Genomic DNA, 21,114 nt, shown 5'->3' with positions numbered 1-21,114 from the left:
CTCCTCCTAGTGTTGGCAACACTTGTGAAGTATTTACCTGTGGTAATCAGCCATGCAAACTTCTCTACTAATTGGTGTCGCTCTGCTGCAAGCTCTTGGACTAGGCAATAAAAAGGATGTCCCCTTTCATCAAAATTGTATCGGACAGCAGTCAATGAAATGAGTTAAATAATTACCGCTGTTCCTTGATGGAATGTTCAAATTTGCAATTTTTCTCCCTCCCTACCTTTCCACCCTACTCCTCTCTCCCTAACCCTTCATAATTTCAATTTAAAATAAACAAAGGATAATGGATTAGAATTTCTATGCTATTTCAGCTATATTAAGTTATAGCTGAAATAGGATAAGAATTGCGGCCCATAATGGCTGAAGAAATAAAATTGGGAGATCGGCATGGCATATACTTGTCATACTTGTCGCAGTTGTTAGAACTTAGAACAAAACACTTAATGCAAAATTTCCCCCAAATCAGATTATGATTACGCCCTCTAGCGGATCAAGAATTCAAGATTCAATATCGGTTTATATGGGAGCTATATCAGGTTATAAGCCGATTTTAGCCATACTTTACACAGCGGTTGATGGTCAAACCAAAACACTTCGTGCAAAATTTCAGCCAAATCGGATAGTAATTACGCCCTCTAGCGGTTTAAGAATCGGTTTATATGGGAGCTATATCAGGTTATGAACTGATTTGACCCATACTTGACACAGTGGTTGATGGTCAAACCAAAACACTTGTAATTACGCCCGCTAGCGGTTTAAGAATCAAGATCCCCAATCGGTTTATATGGGAGCTATATCAGATTATGAACCGATTTGGGTCATACCTAGTTCAGTTGTTGATTGTCAAACCAAAACACTTCATGGTAAATTCCATCCAAATCAGATAATAATTGCGCCCTCGGTTTATATACCACAGCAAGGACCGATTTGACCCATTTACAGTCCCAACCGACCTGCACTAACAAAAAGTATTTATACAAAATTTCAAGCACTTAGCTTCATTCCTTCGAAAGTGAGCGTACTTTCGACAGACAGACGGACGGACATTGCTAAATCGACTAAGAATGTCAAGACAATCAAGAATATATATGTATACTATAGGGGGTCGTAGATCAATATTTCTATGTGTTACAGACTGAATGACGAAATTAGTATAAACCCATTCTGTGGTGGAGGGTATAACAAACAGCTTCTCTCAATCAAATGACCTCCAAGCAGCTGCACATAACTACTACTAAGTAAACAAAAAACAAATCTGTTAGAATTAAATATTCGAAAAAATCAAACAATTATCGAATGTTAGCATAAATGAAGTATCAATGACAAAACCATTTTCAGCAAATATTTTACTTTACTCAGAAAACGGGGTCGGCGACAACGTCAACAAATTGATGTCAATGGACATCAAGACATACTATGGGCATCAAAAGTGAGTCAACACCCATCGTAAGATTATAGGAGGAATATTGAAGATAGATGCGTTTTCCGATGGAAAAAATAATTTTTTTAAACTTTTAAGAAAATATAAGTGCATTATGCTGCATAATTTTTTTTTAATATATTTGAAATTCATTACTGTACACTACATGCAAAATTTCAGCCAAATCGAACGAAAATTGCGGCTTCTAGGTCTTGAGCCCCAAATCGGGGAATCGGTCTATATGGGAGCTATATCTAAATCTAAAACGGAATGGCTAGATTAGTATACCCCCATCATATGGTGGTGGGAATAAAAACGTGATCAGAACCATGAGGACTAAAATTAGCCCACAAAAAAAAAATATCGGAAAAAATGTTTTAATTAAATATTTAATTGGAAATAAAATCGTTTTCAATTAAAAAACAGTTAACAAATGACCAAATTATTGCAATACTAGCACATATATATGGGAGCTACATGTAAATTTGAACCGATTTCTATGAAATTCGCCAATAATGTCAAGACTTATTAGAAAATCACTCGTGCAAAATTTCAAACCAAATCGGACGAACATATATATGGCAGCTATATCTAAATCTGAGTCGATTTCTATGAAATTCCCGTAAAATTTCGACAATCCCTCGTGCAAAATTTCGTGAAAATCGGTTTACAAATAACGATATTATTGCCATTATTATTATTGCTATATCCAAACCTGAACCGATTTTTGCAATTTCAATAGACTTCGTCTCTAGGCCCAAGAAAATGCTTGTGCCAAATTTGAAGACAATCGGATGAAAATTGCGACCTGTACTTTGTACACAAATTAACATGGACAGGCAGACAGACAGACGGATATATCTATATCGAATCAAAAAGTGAATCTGACTCGATCGGTATGATTCTATCTCTCTTCCTTCTGTATATTACAAACCAATTCCCCAAGTTATAATACCCTGTACCACAGTAGTGGTGTAGGGTATAATTAATTGATACAATCATTTTTTAATTGAATATGATTTTTTTCGATTACAGTCGTGATTGAAATTTCTGCCAATTTCAATTAAAAAATTAATTGATTCAATTAATTTTTAATTGAATCTGAAAATCCATTGTGATTGAAAATTTTGTAATTTTCATTAAAAAAATTAGTTGATTCATCATTTTTTTTATCGAATCTTAAAAAATTTTCAAATGTAATGTATAAAGGGAAGGAGATTTCAAGCACCCTTACGTCCCACATTTCAACAAATCCATAGCAATACCACAACAGCCATAGAACTGGCTGGAACTGGATCAACCTGATAGAGTTCTTCATCGGCCAAGAGTTGCCGCCTTAGTGCACAGTATGTTGTGCTCGACAACAACACCAAATCTATAGGTCAACCCTACCCAACACCCGAAATTTTTTGGAGAACCTTCGAGGGGGATATTTTTTTACACGGGTGCCGACGGACATTAGCCCTAACAACGAACCCCAAGTTCATGTTCCAGGAGGTAAACATCTGTATACCAAATATAGAAATGAATTGGAGTTTTTAAAAAATTTCAATAATTTTTTAATTGGATCAATTAAAAAATTAATTGAAACTTTCAAAAATTTCAATTGTTTTTTTAGTTGGATCAATTAAAAAATTTCAGTCATTTCTTTAATTCAAAGTGCATTTTTTTTTATTCAAAAATTGTTTTATTACCTTTTCAAAAACGATGATCGATATTATCACTATCGTGATTGAAATAGATTCAATTAAAAAATTAATTGGATCAATTACCAGCACAGAAGAATTTAGCAAAAAAGTGGATTTCTAAACTAAATAAAAAGAAACGGCTGGCTAATTAAATAAAAAGAAACGGCTGGCGTATGCTCAAAAATACAAAAATATGGAAATATTCCCATTTTACCGATGAAAATAAATTTGAAATATTTGGAGCCCAAAAACACCGACAAATATGGCGAAAATCCAATGGGGAATTCGACGAGCAAAACCTTCTGTGTACGGAGGAGGTTCGGTTATGGTCTGGGGGGTTGCGGCTTCTGGTGTTGGTGAACTTCGAAATAACAGAAAAAGAAGACCCTTAAAACATCTCTACAAGAGGAGTGGAATAAAATACCGGAGGAGTATACGAGAATGCTAGTGGAACCAATTCCACAGCGGTTAAAAGACGTTATAAAGGAGGTCAAACAAAGTACTAATGCGTACGAAATAATGGATTCTTTCTGCTTGAGTTAACTCGAAACGTGACTGTTGTCACACATTCGAATATTTTCAAAAAAAAATTATTTAGAAATTAATTTTCCTTTCTTTTATTTTTGTTTATTGACATGTATTCTTTCAGGATTCACTAATAGAAGGTTAGGTCACATGCAAAACACAAAGTGGATAGGCCCCATAAACATCATTAAGGATGTCAAATCAGACGATTGAAAATGTCATCATATAGGAGAAAACGTAAACAAAGAATGAATGTAAAAAGAGAACAAGTTGACATCCTCAATGCCAAGTACTGCCAAATATTAAAAAAAAGTATATCGGCTGATCGCTTGGCTTAACCTTATTCAGTGAATCCTGGTATTCTTTCTAGGCTGAATAAAATTTAATTTTCTCTTAGAATATTCCTATGTCCTATATATGTATAATGTATAAGGCATCAACAATTTTAGAAAAGTCAAAAAGTTCGAAGGTTTTGACACACTTTTGACGCTCATAGTAGCTTCGATGACAGATGTGGTACTGGAAGTGAGTCAACTAGCCGTTTGTTTTTTGATTTTCTCCATCAATTTACTTTTCGCATTTGTTTTATTACGATCTCAATTATAAAACATGAATTGCCATAACAAATCAATGGAGGAGATTGTAAAAATTCATATGAATGGACATACAGGAAGATAACGAACAGAACAGTATTTTCCCTACCTTGTTTACAGAGTTCACACATTGCATTTGTCATTTTTTTTTTCAATGCAATTGAAATGGCACGCCTCAAGAATTAGTGTTGCCGCGAGTGAAGTAATTTTTGTATATCAAAATTTTCTAAAAAAACAAAAATTGGTATTAAACATTTTTTTTATATGTCAAATAAACCTATTTTAAGTTTTGTTAATATGGCCGTTAGTTTTTATTATTATTTTTTTTATTAATTTTTTTATTTCTTTTGTTTTAATGTACTTCACGCGCGACTTAATTAATTATTTGAATTTAGTTAAAAAAAACTTTTACTTTATATGGAACAAAATTATCCTTTAAATATTTATTTTGGACAGTTACAGAGCTTTTAGTAAAATACAATGCTACGAAAATAGTATTTGTATATTTATTGCTTGGCTAATAGTTAAACAATTTAAATGCCTTTATCTGAATCCCATATGATATTTACTGATTTATGAATTCGCTAAACGGGTTTAGGGTCATTGAGTTTAGTTGTTAGATGTACTCCATTCTTAAGAGACTTTATTTGAGCCCGATATTCTCATGGGGATTATGGGAGTAAGAAGGCCGCCAGGGTGGCGGTTGGTGCGTTTAGTGGGTGGTGTGGACCCCCAGAGACGTGGTCCCGAAAATGGGTATGAATTTCGTTATCTACACCCAAAAACTTTTCATTTGAGTCCCATATTGCCTTGACCCGTAAATATGTATGTCCGATTAATGGGTGTTTTCGGGAAGAGTTGGTTCCCAGAAACTTGGCACTGAAAAAAAATATCCACATCGTGCCATTTACTTTTACCCCATATTACCATTGATTAGAGGGAAGTTTATGGGATGTGCCCATAAACTTCCCCAATCACTTGGCCCCTAAATTGGTTATCATATTCGTTAACTAATCTCAAATACCTTTAATTTGGTCGGTAAATTTGTACTCTTGGGGAAGGAGCAGTGCCCCAAATACATGGTCGCACATTTGGATATCAGATTGGAATTCTACTCCCAAATACCTTTACTTGAGCCCCATATTACGATGGTTTATTCTATAAAAAAATCTAATTTTGTTTTTTGACATTATTCAGGGGTGTGTTTATTTAGCACAATTTAGGCATTCATTTGGGCTCACGTGCTTTAAATGACTCGTTTTTGGGACAAACGAGTCGTTTTGCCTTATCAATTGTTAAAGAAAAACTTATCGTTTTCAGAGCATTATAAAGGAAATAAAAACGAGTCGTTTGCTCAAAACAGCTTTGGTCTGATCATAGTATTAATGTAAATTTAAAAAAGTTTTATTTAACATATTTCCTTTATAGAACTGTCAAATAAACTTATTTTAAGGCTTCATAAATTTTTGCGAATAAGGCTGTTATTTTTTTAAATTTCATAATTTTAGTTTTCTCTATTTTATCGTTTTTTTTATAATTTTTTTATTTTAATTTTTTTTTTTAATTTTTTTTTTTGGTTTTTATACCCACCACCATAGGATGGGGGTATACTAATCTAGTCATTCCGTTTGTAACACCTCGAAATATTGATCTGCGATATTCTGGATCGTCTGGACATTCTGAGCCTCAATTTTCTTCCGATTTGGCTGAAATGTGGAACAAAGATTTCAGTTATGACTTCCATGCCAAGTATGATCCGATTCGGTCTATAAACAGATACAGCCCCCATATAAACCGATCCCCGGATTTCACTTTCATTCATTTGAGCTCTTAGAAGCCTCAGTTGTCATCCGATTTGTCTGAAATTTGGAACAAAAGACTTTAGTTGTGCCTTTCAACATCCAAGGCCAAGTATTATCCGAATCGGTATATTAACAGACATAGCCCCCATATAAGCCGATCCCCGGATTTGACATCTTCAGCCCTTAGAAGCCTAAATTTTCTCCTGATTTGGCCCAAAATCTTTCTTATGACTTACAACATTAGTGCCAAGTTTTATCCGAATCGGCCCATATGGTAATATAGGCCTCCCTATACACCGATATCCCGATATGAATTCTTGAGACCAAAATAATGCAAATACAAACTCAGTTAATAAGGGTAAATTTTTAACGGAATCCATGGTGGTGGGTAACCAAGTTTCGGCCCGGCCGAACTTAGCACGCTTTTACTTGTTATACCCTTCACCATAGGATGGGGCTATTCTAATTTCGTCATTCTGTTTGTAACACCTCGAAATATGAGCCTAAGACCCCATAAAGTATATATATTCTTGATCGTCATGACATTTTAAGTCGAAATAGCCATATCCGTCCGTCCGTCGGTCTGTCGAAAGCACGCTAACTTTCCAAGCAGTAAAGCTAGGCGCTTGAAATTTTGCACAAACACTTTTTATTAGTGTAGGTCGGTTGGGATTGTAAATGGGCCAAATCTGTCCATGTTTTGATAAGCTGCCATATAAACTGATCTTGGGTTTTGACTTCTTGAGCCTCTAGACGGCGCAATTACTGTCCGATTTGACTGAAATTTTGCACGTGGTGTTTTGGTATCACTTCCAACAACTGTGTCTTGGGTCTTGACGTTTCAGCTTTTGTAGGGAGCAATTGTTGTCCGATTTGGCTGTAATTTTGCACGTGGTGTTTTGGTATTGCTTTCAACAACTGTGATAAGTATGGTGCAAATCGGTTCATAACATTGATATAGCCAATCTTGGATCTTGACTTCTTGAGCCTTCGGTGGGCCCAATTCTCTTTCGATTTGATTATTTTATTTTTGTTAAAAAATCCAAAAACGGCAACCCACTTACCGATTACTTCAATAAATCTCATCGATCACATAGAGATTGGTAGAGAGAGCAGAAGAGACAATAAGAGAGTAAACATGATTTTTATTAGAAACTCACTTATTGCCTTGACAACTCGCTTTGCATCGTCATCACACCCGTTGCTTTTCACAGCTTATATTCATATACTCGTATATGCATTGAATTGGCGACAACAAAAGAGAAGTGTCAAAAAAAGGGGGTCAATACTACTCAGCAGAGCCCATATATGTGGGTTTATATCTCTGTATACAAATGATGAGTGCACACATTGGTGTCTGACGTAATGAGAGGCGCGTGACACTATTGCTGCCTCTTTTGCTGCTGTCGAATAAACATGGATATAAAATGAAAATGACCGCAACAACAGCAATCAAAGAAAAAAATTGGCGAGACATTTGTTTATGTTTTTTTTTTTTAATGTTCAATTTGCATCCATGTTGTTTTGAAAATGTATAGAATCTGCTGGTCAAATTGTTTTTTACAATTTGTATAATTTTTATGATGATTTATTTCGTGATCATTCCGATAAGAATGCATTTGCATTGGCTTTCCACTGAACTGGGATCAAGTTCACAAGAGGGAAATACAACCACACACCAAAACAATTCAACCCAATTGATATCAATATTGCTATGCGAACGGTTTAACATGAGTGAGGAAGTCGAACATCTATTACAATGATTCTATAGGTATCAATTGCGATGTAAAACATTATTGGCCTAGGGAAAATAAACAATCCAAAGTTTGAAATAATTATAAAAAAAAAACTTTAATTGACAAAATTTTAACTTAAAAAAATTGATTTGAATTTTCCAAAAAAAATATATTTTTTTATGTATATTTAACATTTTCATTACAATCTGTTTGAAGCGTTCCGCAGTATCTGCCGCAGATAGAACAAATATTGGCACACATTGATTTTCATAACGGCATCAGAAGCGCATCATTTTGTTTATGGTTCTGATGAAAGTGACAAGACTGGCCGATACATCCAAAAAAAAATTCTAAAATTTCAAATGTTGGTGATCTTTTTTTTTCAAAACGTTTCGAATATAACATATCTAAAATTAAAAAAAAAAAAAACTTAAAATAAGTTAGAGGCAATTTTTTTTTTTTAAATTTTGTTTTTATTCTTTTTTTTAATATTTTTTTTTACAATATACCATTTGGAAACTTAAAATAAGTTAGAGGCAATTTTTTTTTTTAAATTTTGTTTTTATTATTTTTTTTAAAATTTTTTTTTTTACATTATACCATTTGGAGAGATTTTCATTCAAAATTTTTATTATCTTTTTTTTCGTTCAAGTGATTTTTTTTTTTGCTCATGTAATGAACATGATCTTTTGATCTATACAACTTGACAATGTTTCCCCTCATACCTCAATGACTTCATAACAATTCCCAACAATTATTAAATAAACTAATTCAATTAACCTTTAATTATACAACAAGAAGAGCACCGAAAAGTTGTGGAAATGTTTATAAGATTCAAACAATAATATCGCGTGAATTATAATCGAAAACATGAAATTTGTCTAGGGAAAAAACTATAACAACCTAAGCGTGATAAAGCGAAACAAAAACCAATTCTAATTTTGAGATATATCAAATTAGCTAAAAAAAACACAGCAATTAAATTATTGGTTTAATTGAATAGGTTTATGACAATTGGACTGTATGTTATCACGTATTTAATCGCCAATTTGATAATCTTAATCGATGGTATGTCTTACTCATAAAGTACAAAGTTTAACATTGCTATAAAATATTTGATTTCTATAGAAAATTTTGTCGAAATTTTATTTCTAATTTGTCAAAAATTTATTTCTAACTAGCTGACCCGGGCCCGCTCCCCTGCGCCTTCTTTTACTTTATATGGAACAAAAGTTTCCTTGCAATATTTATTTTCGACAATTAAAGATCTTTTAGTGAAATACCATGCTACGAAAATAGTATATCGCTTGACTAATAGTTTAACAATATAAGTGCCTTTATCTGAATCTTATATGATCTTTATTGTACGAATTTAAGTTTGGATGTAAGGTGTACTCCATTCTTTAAATACTTCATTTCAGCCCGATATTCTCATGATGTCTGATTTAGTGGTGTTTTCGGGGGAGAGGTGGTTCCCCAGATACTTGGCCCTGAAAAAATATCAGCATCGTGCTCTTCTCTCAAATACCATTTATTGATTTAAACCCCATATTGCAATTGGCTTAAGAGGAGTTTACAGGATGAGGCGTCCCCCAAACACATGGCCCCAAAATAGGTTATCAAATTCGTTTTCTAATCACAAATACCTTTCATTTGAGCCACATATTGGCATGGTCGAAAAATTGTTCCCTTTGAGGGTGTTATGGGAAAGGGGTGATGCCCTAAATACATGGTCCTACATTTGGATATCAAATTCGTATTCTACTCCCAAGTACCTTTATTTGAGCCCCATAATGCGATGGTCAGTAAAAAATTGCTGTTTGTTGTGTATTTTTGGGAAAGGGGTAGATCCCCAGAAAATTGGTCCCGAAAGTGGGTTTTAATTCTTGCTCTACCCCCCAATACCTTTCACGTAAGCCCCACATTATCATGGTAAGGTCCCCCCAACACTAAGCCCGGAAAATATATCAGCAACGTGCTCTATTCTCATATATCTATATATCATTTTTTTGAACCCCATATTGCTATTGGCCTCAAAATTGGATATCAAATTCGCTTTCTAATCTCATTTAAACTACTTATTGCAAAAGTCTGCAAATATGTCCGGTTTGGGGTATTGGCCCTAAAAACTACAAAATATTTAGTTCCATTTTCTTAAAGACCCAAATTATCTTGGTGGGCAAATACGTCCTATTTGGGGGTGGTGGGACGTCCGCTAGACAGTTGGCCCCTAATGTTGATATCAAATACGTGGTCTACTCCCACATACCTTTAATTTGAGCCCCATATTTCCATAGTCGGCAAACATGACCGGCTTGGGGGGTGTTTTGGGGGATGGGCGGCCACTCAATGAGTTGGCCTTAAAAATATATATCGGATTCGTGTTCCACTTTAAGAACCCTCTTATTTGAGCCTCATATTGCAATAGTCAGCAAATACTTGTTATTTGGGTGGTGTTGTGGGGGTGGGGTGGCCCCATAAACACTTTTCCCCAATATTAGTATCAGATTTGTGCTTTACTCCCAAAGACCTTTCATTTGAGCCCCATATTGCTATGGTCGTAAATTTGTCCCCTTAGGAGGATGTTTTTGGTGAGAGGCGGCCCACCAAACACTTGGTCACATATTTGGACATAATATTCGTATTCTACATTCAAATACCTTTTATTTTAGCCCCATATTCTCATGGTTAGTAAATAAGTCTTGTTTGGGGGGTGTTTTGGAAAAGGGGTGGACCCCCAGAAACGTGGTCCCACATTTGGATATCAGATTCGTATTTTAATCGCAAATGCCCAGAAACGTGGTCCCACATTTCGATATCAGATTCGTATTCTACTCGCAAATGCCCTTCATTTGAGTCCCATATTACCATGGTCGGTAAATATGTCCGATTTAGGGGTGTTTTGAGGCTCAGGATGGTTCCCCTAGCACTTGGTCCGACAATTGAATATCAGATACGTTTTCTTATCCTAAATACCTTTCATTTGAGTCCCATATTGTCGTGATTGATCTAAATATATGTTTGGTAGGTTTTAAGGTGGGGCGGCCGCCCTAGGTACCCCATCCGAAATTTGGATACCAAATTTGTATTTATCTCGGAGATGGGTGGTGCGATTTAAGCGAAGTTTTGTGTGCTCTCTACTATATGAGAGCACACAAAACTTCGCTTAAATCGCACCACCCATCTCCGAGATCTGGCGTTTCTGAAATTTAGGGTAAGGGGGAGGGTCCGCCCCCCCTTCAGATATCAAAAAATTTAGTACCCTATTTTCACCACGGGGTCACTATGCACCATCACAATTTTTGTTTGTTTCTCTTTCGAGACGAGCTCAATGATCGGAGATGCAAATGGAAAAGGAAAGCCAGAGATAGCAACACACACCAACCACTATGGGACGCGTTTCGTCTTTGGTTAGAAGACTTTTTAACCATATTAGGTGTGATGACTTCAAGCGCCAAAAAAATCTATTTCTATAGAAAATTTTGCCAAAATTTTATGTCTTGCGAAGATTTAAAAAAAAACTCATTTTTTGCATTGAATATTTCGTCAAAATTTGTCCAGCTGATGCTGTTGGTAGACACGTACTCTCGGAAGGTTACGAACAAGGGGGGCCCATAACCCCTGAGTCGTTACCATCTATTGAAAATAATAAAAATTATAATACATTTTTATTGCATTTTTATACCCTCCACCATAAGATGGGGGGTATACTAATTTCGTCATTCTGATTGTAACTACTCGAAATATTCGTCTTAGACCCCATAAAGTATATATATTCTTGATCGTCGTGAAATTTTATGTCGATCTAGCCATGTCCGCCCGTCCGTCCGTCCGTCTGTCTGTCGAAAGCACGCTAACTTCCGAAGGAGTAAAGCTAGCCGCTTGAAATTTTGCACAAATACTTCTTATTAGTGTTGGTCGGTTGGTATTGTAAATGGGCCATATCGGTCCATGTTTTGATATAGCTGCCATATAAACCGATCTTGGGTCTTGACTTCTTCAGCCTCTAGAGTGCGCAATTCTATTCCAATTGGGATAAAATTTTGCACGACGTGTTTTGTTATGATATCCAACAACTGTGCCAAGTATGGTTCAAATCGGTTCATAACCTGATATAGCTGTCATATAAACAGATCTGGGGACTTGACTTCTTGAGCTTCTAGAGGGCGCAATTTCTATCCGATTTGGCTGAAATTTCGCAAGACGTTTTTTATTGTTACTTTCAACTACTATATCAAATAAAGTACAAGTCGGTTCATAACCTGATATAGCTGCCATATAAACCGATCTGGGATCTTGACTTCTTGAGCCTCTAGAGGTCGCAATTATTATCCGATTTGCCTGAAATTTTGTACGACGGATTCTCTCATGACCTTCAACATACGTGTTTATTATGGTCTGAATCGGTCTATAGCCCGATACAGCTCCCATATAAATCGATCTCTCTATTTTACTTCTTGAGCCCCCAAAGGGCGCAAATCTTATTCGAATTGGCTGACATTTTACACAGGTCTCCAACATATAATTTAATTGTGGTCCAAACCGGACCATATTTTGATATCGCTCTAATAGCAGAGCAAATCTTTTCTTATATCCTTTTTTTTGCCTAAGAAGAGATGCCGGGAAAAGAACTCGACAAATGCGATTCATGGTGGAGGGTATATAAGATTCGGCCCGGCCGAACTTAGCACGCTTTTACTTGTTTATTTTTAATCAGATGCTGTTATTAAACCTTGCGTGCTTCATTGAATTCACATTTTGCATTGCTTGGAAACAAATTATAGATTTTTCTAAGGTTGTTAAACACTCTAAAGTTTGCTTTTTAGTTTTTAATTGATTATTCATGTACGTAATTGTTAAATAAATATTGTTATTTTTCTTTTTTGTATGCATAATGACTTTTTTATTTTAATTTAGATAAAAGTTTGGCTCTGAATCACTAAACGATCATTTAAGCTAATATGGATTTTTTTATTTTTCTCTCTTTTTAGATTAACGTACAATTAGTATACTAAACATGGAGATGTGAGTATTCCTTTTCTGAATGAAAGTTTATTTCAAATTTACACTGATGACAATTGGTATGATTTCTACTTCCTGAATTGAAAACTGTGTTTACTTAGGTTAAGTTTGCATGCGTAACCCATCATTAAGGGGAGTTATCTCGAAGACAAGATTGGCCCTTTATAAATATCTCTTCTGAGATTAGTTTTTAGAGCGCACAACAAGCGCTTACTGGCTTAGGGGTATGTCTATAGTGACATGGGGCAGATTAATGTCTGCACCCTCTTTTCAACCTAACCTAACCTAAACTAAAAAGAAATATAACAAGTTTGACTTTTTCAATTAAATATAAAGGAGCTATATTAAGTTATAGACCGATATACTGCATACTTGTCATACAAAAATACCATGTTCATAATTTCAGCCAAATCGAATTGCAGAGGCTCAAGAAGTCAAATAGGGAGATCGGTCTAGTGGCAGCTATATCAGTTTATGGACCGCTTTGGACCATATTTGGCAGCGAGATCGGATAATAAGTACGCCCTCTAGAGGTCCATTAAGTCAATGCAGGAGGTCGGTTTATATCGTATGGTAGCTATATTAGTTTATGGATCGATACGGACCGGGCACAGTTATTGGAACTCATAACAAAATGATACTTTCAAAATTTCAACGAAATCGGATAAGAATTACGCGCTCTAAAGGATCAAGATATCAAATTGGGCAATCGGTTTATATGGGAGCTATATCAGGTTATGGTCTGATTTGGACCATACTTAGGAAGGCTGTTGCAAAACCTTACGCTAAAAATTTCAGCCAAATCGGATAATAATTACGCCTTAGAGGCTCAAGAACTCAAATCGGGAGATCGGTTTATAATCAGCTTATGGATCGATTTGGACCATATCTTGCACATCTGTTGGAAGTCATAACAAAACACTACTTGCAAATTTCAACAAAATCTAATAAGAATGGCGCCCTATAGAGTCTTACGATATCAAATCGGGCTATCGCTTTATATGGCAGCGCTATCTAGTTATGAACCATCATACTTGGCAAAGTTGTAAGAAATCAATACAAAACACCTCATGCAAAATGTCAGCCAAATCGTAGAATTACGCCCTCTAGACGCTCAAGAAGTCAAGATCCGAGATAGGTTTATATGGAAGCTATATCAAAACATGGACTATTTTGGTCCATTTTGGTCTATTTTGGTATTTGTGAAAAATTTCAAGCGCCTAGCTTTACTCCTTCTAAAATAAGCTTGCTTTCGAAAGACATGCGAACGCACATGGCTAAATCGACAAAGAATGTCACGACAATCAAATATATGTATTGGGTTGCCAAAAAAGTAATTGCGGATTTTTTAAAAGAAAGTAAATGTAAAAATGCATAAAACTTAGAATGAACTTTAATCAAATTTACTTTTTTTACACTTTTTTTCTAAAGCAAGCTAAAAGTAGCAGCCGATAACTGACAGAAGAAAGAATGCAATTACAGAGTCACAAGCTGTGAAAAAATTTGTCAACGCCGACTATATGAAAAATCCGCAATTACTTTTTGGGCAACCCAATATTAGAAAAAGCTCCCGAGCGTTGATTTAGGCATGTAGGGGGTAGAGAACGGCCGCATCGGGAGGGGGAGGTCCCCAAGTTTGTTTCTCTTTTCTCTCAGTTTCCATTATGCTCTGGTCTAGGGAGTAGCGGGCTTTCACCATCGGAATCTTCTTTTCTAACGTTCGCTCACTTGTTGCTGCGCAACGAGCTGGCCCTAATTCGATTCTGTCGTGGAAGTGTGGAAGTGACGCTAAACCCAATAATGGACTTCAACGGATCATCAGAACTTCGGAAAGTATCGAAAGAGTGTGGCAGTCAGTTGTGTAGAGAGCAGGCGCATCGGTAGAGGGAGGTCCCACAGTTTGTTTCTCCCTCCACTCAGTTGCCATCATGCTCTGGTCTAAGTAGCCGCGGGGCCTTCGCCGTCGGGACCTTTGTTTCTTACGTTCGCTCACTTATTACTGCGCAGCGTGCTGGGCGTAATTCAATTCTGTCGTGGGAGTGTGGAAGTGACGCTAAACCCAGTAATGGACTTCAACGGACCATCATAACTTCGGAAAATATCGAAAGAGTGAGGCAGATAGTTTTGCGTTTTTGCCGAGGTTGCGTCTCGCAAACACGTTGCTATGGGAATTTCTGGCACCGCTGTTCGACGAATTCTCCATCAAGACCTTAAATAAACTTCATCCCTATAAATTGGCTGTTGTGTAAGAATTAACTAAACGCGATTTTGTTGCAAAATGCATGTGAAAGCTGATTGGTGGCTAAAGGTTGGGGATAGTGGAATACTCAGTACGGAGTAATTGCAGCTACAGTCGCAGCCAATCAGCGGTATCGAGTGGAGAGTCCCAGTGATGGGCCGGGCGACACCGGCTCACGCTTAAATTCTGAGTGCCTATAATGCTCGATGTGACAAGGCAAGTTGATGGCGCCTTTAACCCTAAAAAGACAATGATGAGCTGGAAAATTTTAAACTTGAAATTTTTTTTTTTAAATAATGCTCCTTTATCAAAACTGAATATATTTCGGTTTAAAAAACATTGATGTATCATATTAACAGAAAACAAGTAACAGCGTGCTAAGTTCGGCCGGGCCGAATGTTATATACCCTCCACCATGGATCGCATTTGTCGAGTTCTTCGCGCGGTATCTATTTTTAGGCAAACAAAGACAATGAATCAGAACTGTTATGCTATTGGAATTATATCAACTTATAGTCCGATTCGAATCATAAATGAATTGAATGCTAAACATTGTAGAAGTCATTGTGGAATATTTCAGTTCATTCGGATAAGAATTGGGAGCTGTATCAAGCTATAGATCTATTCAGACCATATTGGACACGTATGATGAAAGTCATGGAAGAAGTCGTTGTACAAAGTTTCTCCCAAATCTGATGAGAATTGAGCCCTCTAGAGGGACAAGAAGTCAAGATCCCAGATCGGTTTATATGGCAGCCATATCAGGTTATTTACCTATTTGCGCCATACTTGGCACAGTTATTGGAAATCATAACAAAACATATCATGCAAAATTTCAGCCAAATCGGATGAGAAATGCGCCCTCAAGAAGTCAAGATCTAAGATCGGTTTCTATGGCAGCTATACCAAGTTGTAAACCGATTTGAATCATACTAAGCACAGTTGCTGGAAGTGATACCAAATCACCACGTGCAAAATTACAGCCAAATTGGATAAGAATTGCGCCCCCTAAAAGCTGAAGAAGTCAAGATTTCCAAATTTCAGCCAAATCGGACGAATTGCGCGTTCTAGAGACTCAAGATGTCAAGACCCAAGATTGGTTTATATGACATGGGCCGATGTGACCCATTTACAATCTCAGCCGACCTACACTATTAAAAAGTATTTGTGCAAAATTTTAAGCGGCTTGTTTCCTTCGAAAGTTATCTTGCTTTCGACAGACAGACGGACGGACGGACATGGCTAGATCGACATAAAATGACATGACGATCAAGAATATATGTACTTTATGGGGTCTTAGACGCATATTTCGAGGTGTTACAAACAGAATGACGAATTTAGTGTACCCCCTCATATGGCAGAGGGTATAAAAAAAAAATATAGATTTTCTATAATAACAAGTACAAGCGTGCTAAATTCGGCCGGGCTGAATCGTGGAAACACACCACCATGGTGTGTTAAAAATGTATACAAAATAAATTTAGTTTATTTTATTCTACCTACCAAACTTCTGTCAAACCAGCAAAAATTATAGCTTCTTGGAACCGAACAAGGATAATCGAGAGGCCGGTTTATATGGGAGCTATACCAGGTTATATACCGATTTAGACCGTACTTGACACAGTTGTTGGAAGTCATAACAGAACACTTCATGCAAAATTTCAGACCTATCGGACAAAAATTGCGGTCAAATCGGGAGATTGGTTTATTTGGGAGCTATATCCAAATCTGTACCGATGTGGCAATCCCCAACGACCTACGTCAATATTGAGTATCTGTGCAAAATTTCAAGCGGCTAGCTTTACACGTTCAAACAGAATGACTAGATTAGTAGGTGGTAGGTATAAAAATGGATTTGTGTTTGTGGGTTTATACATTTTCTTGTCCGTATAGACTCAAAAACGGCTGAACTGATTTTTTTAAAATTTTCACAGATTGTGTAAAAATTTCCGGAATCCGGAAGAAGAAATAAGCCATAATAAGCCTCCCTCTTACCTTCAAAACGCCACCCAAAATCAAAAGTGGACCGATTAGGACAATATGGGACTCAAATGAACGGTATTTGGGAGTAGAGTACGAAAATGATATTACAAATTGTGTCTAAGTAGCTAGCGGGACTCCTCGACCCCAATACTCCCCAAATAGTCATATTGTACGACTATGTAAATATGGAACTCAAATGAAAGGTATTCGGGAGTAGATTACAAATATGAAATAAAATATTAGGTCCTAATGGTGGGGGCCCAGCTGGAAAGTTCAGGAATAAAAGCTGCTTCTAAAAGACTTTATTTTGGAGACACAAGACATGCCAAAGACGTTCCCTACACCTTGCTATTTAACAAGGCGTGTCCAAAAGTATATGGCCTTCCCTTCTTATATCCAAAAGTAGGGCTTACAGAAAGCCATATGTCGATTAAGGTTTTAAACGTGTAGGAAAACAAAAAAAAAAAAACAAGTAAAAGCGTGCTAAGTTCGGCCGGGCCGAATCTTATATACCCTCCACCATGGATGGCATTTGTCGAGTTCTTTTCCCGGCATCTCTTCTTAGGCAAAAAAAGGATATAAGAAAAGATTTGCTCTGCTATTAGAGCGATATCAAGATATGGTCCGGTTTGGACTACAATTAAATTAAATGTTGGAGACCTGTGTAAAATGTCAGCCAATTCGAATAAGAATTGCGCCCTTTGTGGGCTCAAGAAGTAAAATAGAGAGATCGATTTATATGGGAGATATATCAGGCTATAAACCGATTCAGACCATAATAAAAACGTATGTTAATGGTCATGAGAGAATCCGTCGTACAAAATTTCAGGCAAATCGGATAATAATTGCGACCTCTAGAGGCTCAAGAAGTCAAGATCCCAGATCGGTTTATATGGCAGCTATATCAGGTTATGAACCGATTTGAACCATATTTGGCACAGTTGTTGGATATCATAACAAAATACTACGTGCCAAAATTAATTCAAATTGGATAAGAATTGCGCCCTCTAGAGGCTCAAGAAGTCAAGAACCAAGATCGGTTTATATGACAGCTATATCAGGTTATGGACAACCATACTTGGCACAGTTGTTGGATGTCATAACAAAACACGTCGTGCAAAATTTCATTCCAATCGGATAAGAATTGCGCACTCTAGAGGCTCAAGAAGTCAAGACCCAAGATCGGTTTATATGGCAGCTATATCAGGTTATGGACCGATTTGAACCATACTTGGCACAGTTGTTGGAAGTCATAACAAAACACGTCGTGCAAAATTTCATCCCAATCGGATAAGAATTGCGCACTCTAGAGGCTCAAGAAGTCAAGACCCAAGATCGGTTTATATGGCAGCTATATCAAAACATGGACCGATATGGCCCATTTACAATACCAACCGACCTACACTAATAAAAAGTATTTGTGCAAAATTTCAAGCGCCTAGCTTTACTCCTTCGGAAGTTAGCGTGCTTTCGACAGACAGACGGACGGACGGACGGACGGACGGACGGACGGACGGACGGACAGACGGACGGACATGGCTAGATCGACATAAAATTTCACGACGATCAAGAATATATATACTTTATGGGGTCTCAGACGAATATTTCGAGTAGTTACAAACAGAATGACGAAATTAGTATACCCCCCATCTTATGGTGGAGGGTATAAAAACAATAATGCTCTCTCAATTTTATTTGAGAGAGACAACTTAATTTAACAACTAAGAAATTCCCTTATAGAAGGTTTTCTTTTCTTCTTTTGAACGAAGTGAATTTGTAAAGTGAAAAAGATTCCATCAAAGGTCTTATATAAGGCAAAATATAGAAGGCTTTTTGTTTTTGTTTTGCTTTGTTTGAGGTTGAATTATAGGCCTTGTGGAGGTTTCTTAATTTAGGTCCTTCTCAAGTTTGCCGCTGGGAATATATGTTAATTGCGTATGTATGTGTGTGAACCAGTAAAGGCGCTATTACACGGCATGTAGATGTCTTATGACATGCCACTTCTTGTATTCAATTGAAAATGTTTGTCAACGTTGTCAATTTACATACGATTCATCATTTTTGTTATTACCCTATATGTTATTTTCGTATGACATAACCTGAAAATTTGAGCTAAAGCTCATTTTTTTATGCGTAATATTCGTTAAAATTGTGAAAAAGTTGGTTAAATCATAAATTTGTGCAAACATTTTAATTTCGGGTTGCTTTCATTCGACTGAAAACAAAAACAGCTGATTTTTTTATGTTTTTGTCAGAAGGAATAGAGCACGCTCTAATCGAAAAAAATACATGTGCTATTTTGAAAAGTGAATTTCATATGTTAGTCTCGTTTGTATCACACGACATGTACAACTCAATATGTGCTAAATTTGACATGTCATAAGACAACTACATGCCGTGTAATTTTTATTTTGTTCCATGACGGAACCATTCCCTTCCTATTGATGTTTATAAGGAGACCTGTTAGAGACACGTTTGCGAGATGACCTAGACCAGAGAAGAACCGTCTCCCTTCCGCTTAGGAGAACCTGTGTCCGCGAAAACCCGGTCATAATCATAGCAATTATTGAATCGTCCCATTCTTTTCCTCACAAACACAGTTTCTACACTAATCATTAAACGAGAATTCAATGTGCGCCGCCATAGGTTCTATCGTGCAGTGCCCCCCTATTTTGACTCTTGCTATAGTCCTTTTCCTGTTGACGAAGGGTCAAATAGTCCTGCCAATTTAGCATCCATGTATACAATCTCAGCTCACCAAAGCTTCCGCAGTGGCCAACCCTTCTAGTATGTTCTTCAATCTTTTTATTTCCCAAAAATTTGGTTCCCTATAACCAAGTTAGCAATATACCATGGAGGTGAAGCTTAATCACACTCTATAATATCAACATCTTTTAATTTAAGGTATTGAGCAACAGACCGAAGGGTCCTGTACAGATTCCCCCGCCTCCGCGAATAATTCAAATTTACCCATGAACATTCCATTAAGGAACAGGGGATACTTCTCCCATATCATGAGGCCTCCGTTTTTATGCCGAGTCCGAACTGGGTGTTGCATAGCGACACCACTTGGTCGAGAAAATTTTACATAGCAGGATGCCTTACATATGTAGGCAGTATAGTAAGGGGATAACCACCACTGAAAATTTTTCTGATGTTCACGCCGGGATTTGATTCCAGGCGTTTGTCGTCGTAGGCGGATCTGCTAACCTCTGCTTCATGGTGGCCTACATCTTTGATTTATATACTCACTTCTTAAAGAACATCCTCCTTAAAGTGGAAGTAGAAGGCTCCCAGTTCCAATTCGAACTATGGACTAGGATTTTTGCCTTCTTGAAAAAAAATGTCTCTGATACAAAAGTATCAGCTTTGTCTTTCTCAGGTTCGTTCTAAGCCCATTCCTCATCGACCATTCGACAGTCTCTGCGAAGATTTATAGCACTTCGTTTATTACGAGGTTTCAAAGAATCGGCAAAGACATACCTACTTGAGGACCATACCCTCTGCTAAGTTTGCTTTAATAATCCTTCTCCATGGTCATTGGAAGATGTTTAAGTAGACCCCCATGCGATGGGTCAAACCTATCTCCACTTTGTGATAAGTACCGTTTCCTTCGACTTGCCCTTTAGCTATGCATGCTGTGCCCCACTACAATTATTCGGTATCAGTTTTTCTCTCATCCTCAAGTGGATTTCTCATCCCAGTGTTTGTGGTAAAAACGACGGATGATGGGCCTAAAGTCCTCGTCATGTTGTAGTTAATTTTTCCCGCCCTTGGGATATAGGCAGCTCTGACCTCTCTTCGTGCGCTCCAAATGCGTCTTTTGAAATATGTTTTGGTGCACCCTCAGACGGCCTAGAGCGGTGAGTATCATTCCTATCTACACGTTGGTTAAAGCTCTCCTTGATATCTAAAAAAGATGCCATTGTGTCCACTCTATTGGAGAGGCGTATCTCCAATTTGCAATTCTGCGTTGAGTAATGTGTCCACCAAACTGTCCATAAGGTATGCATCATGAGCAATACTGAGGTAATTCGATGACAGTCTTGATCTCTCTCTCTCTTTGAGTGTTTTAAGTGAAAGCGATTTCAGATTGGAAT

The 21,114-nt window shown here is 36.9% G+C and overlaps 1 protein-coding gene across 1 annotated transcript in view; it reads left to right on the top strand.

Moving 5' to 3' along the window:
• Positions 1-21,114, top strand: part of LOC106090952 (protein I'm not dead yet) — an 82,096-nt gene that overhangs the window by 49,647 nt on the left and 11,335 nt on the right. The window contains exon 2 of the mRNA XM_013257321.2: positions 12,762-12,795. Within this exon, the coding sequence (XP_013112775.2) occupies positions 12,788-12,795 (8 nt within the window). The 5' untranslated portion in view covers positions 12,762-12,787. The remainder of the gene's footprint in view (positions 1-12,761; positions 12,796-21,114) is intronic.

The sequence above is a fragment of the Stomoxys calcitrans genome, chromosome 1, assembly GCF_963082655.1.
Source record: "Stomoxys calcitrans chromosome 1, idStoCalc2.1, whole genome shotgun sequence".
Lineage (NCBI taxonomy): Eukaryota > Metazoa > Arthropoda > Insecta > Diptera > Muscidae > Stomoxys > Stomoxys calcitrans.
The sequence above is the reverse complement of the archived record's forward strand: the minus strand, read 5'-3'. Positions and strand labels throughout refer to the sequence as shown.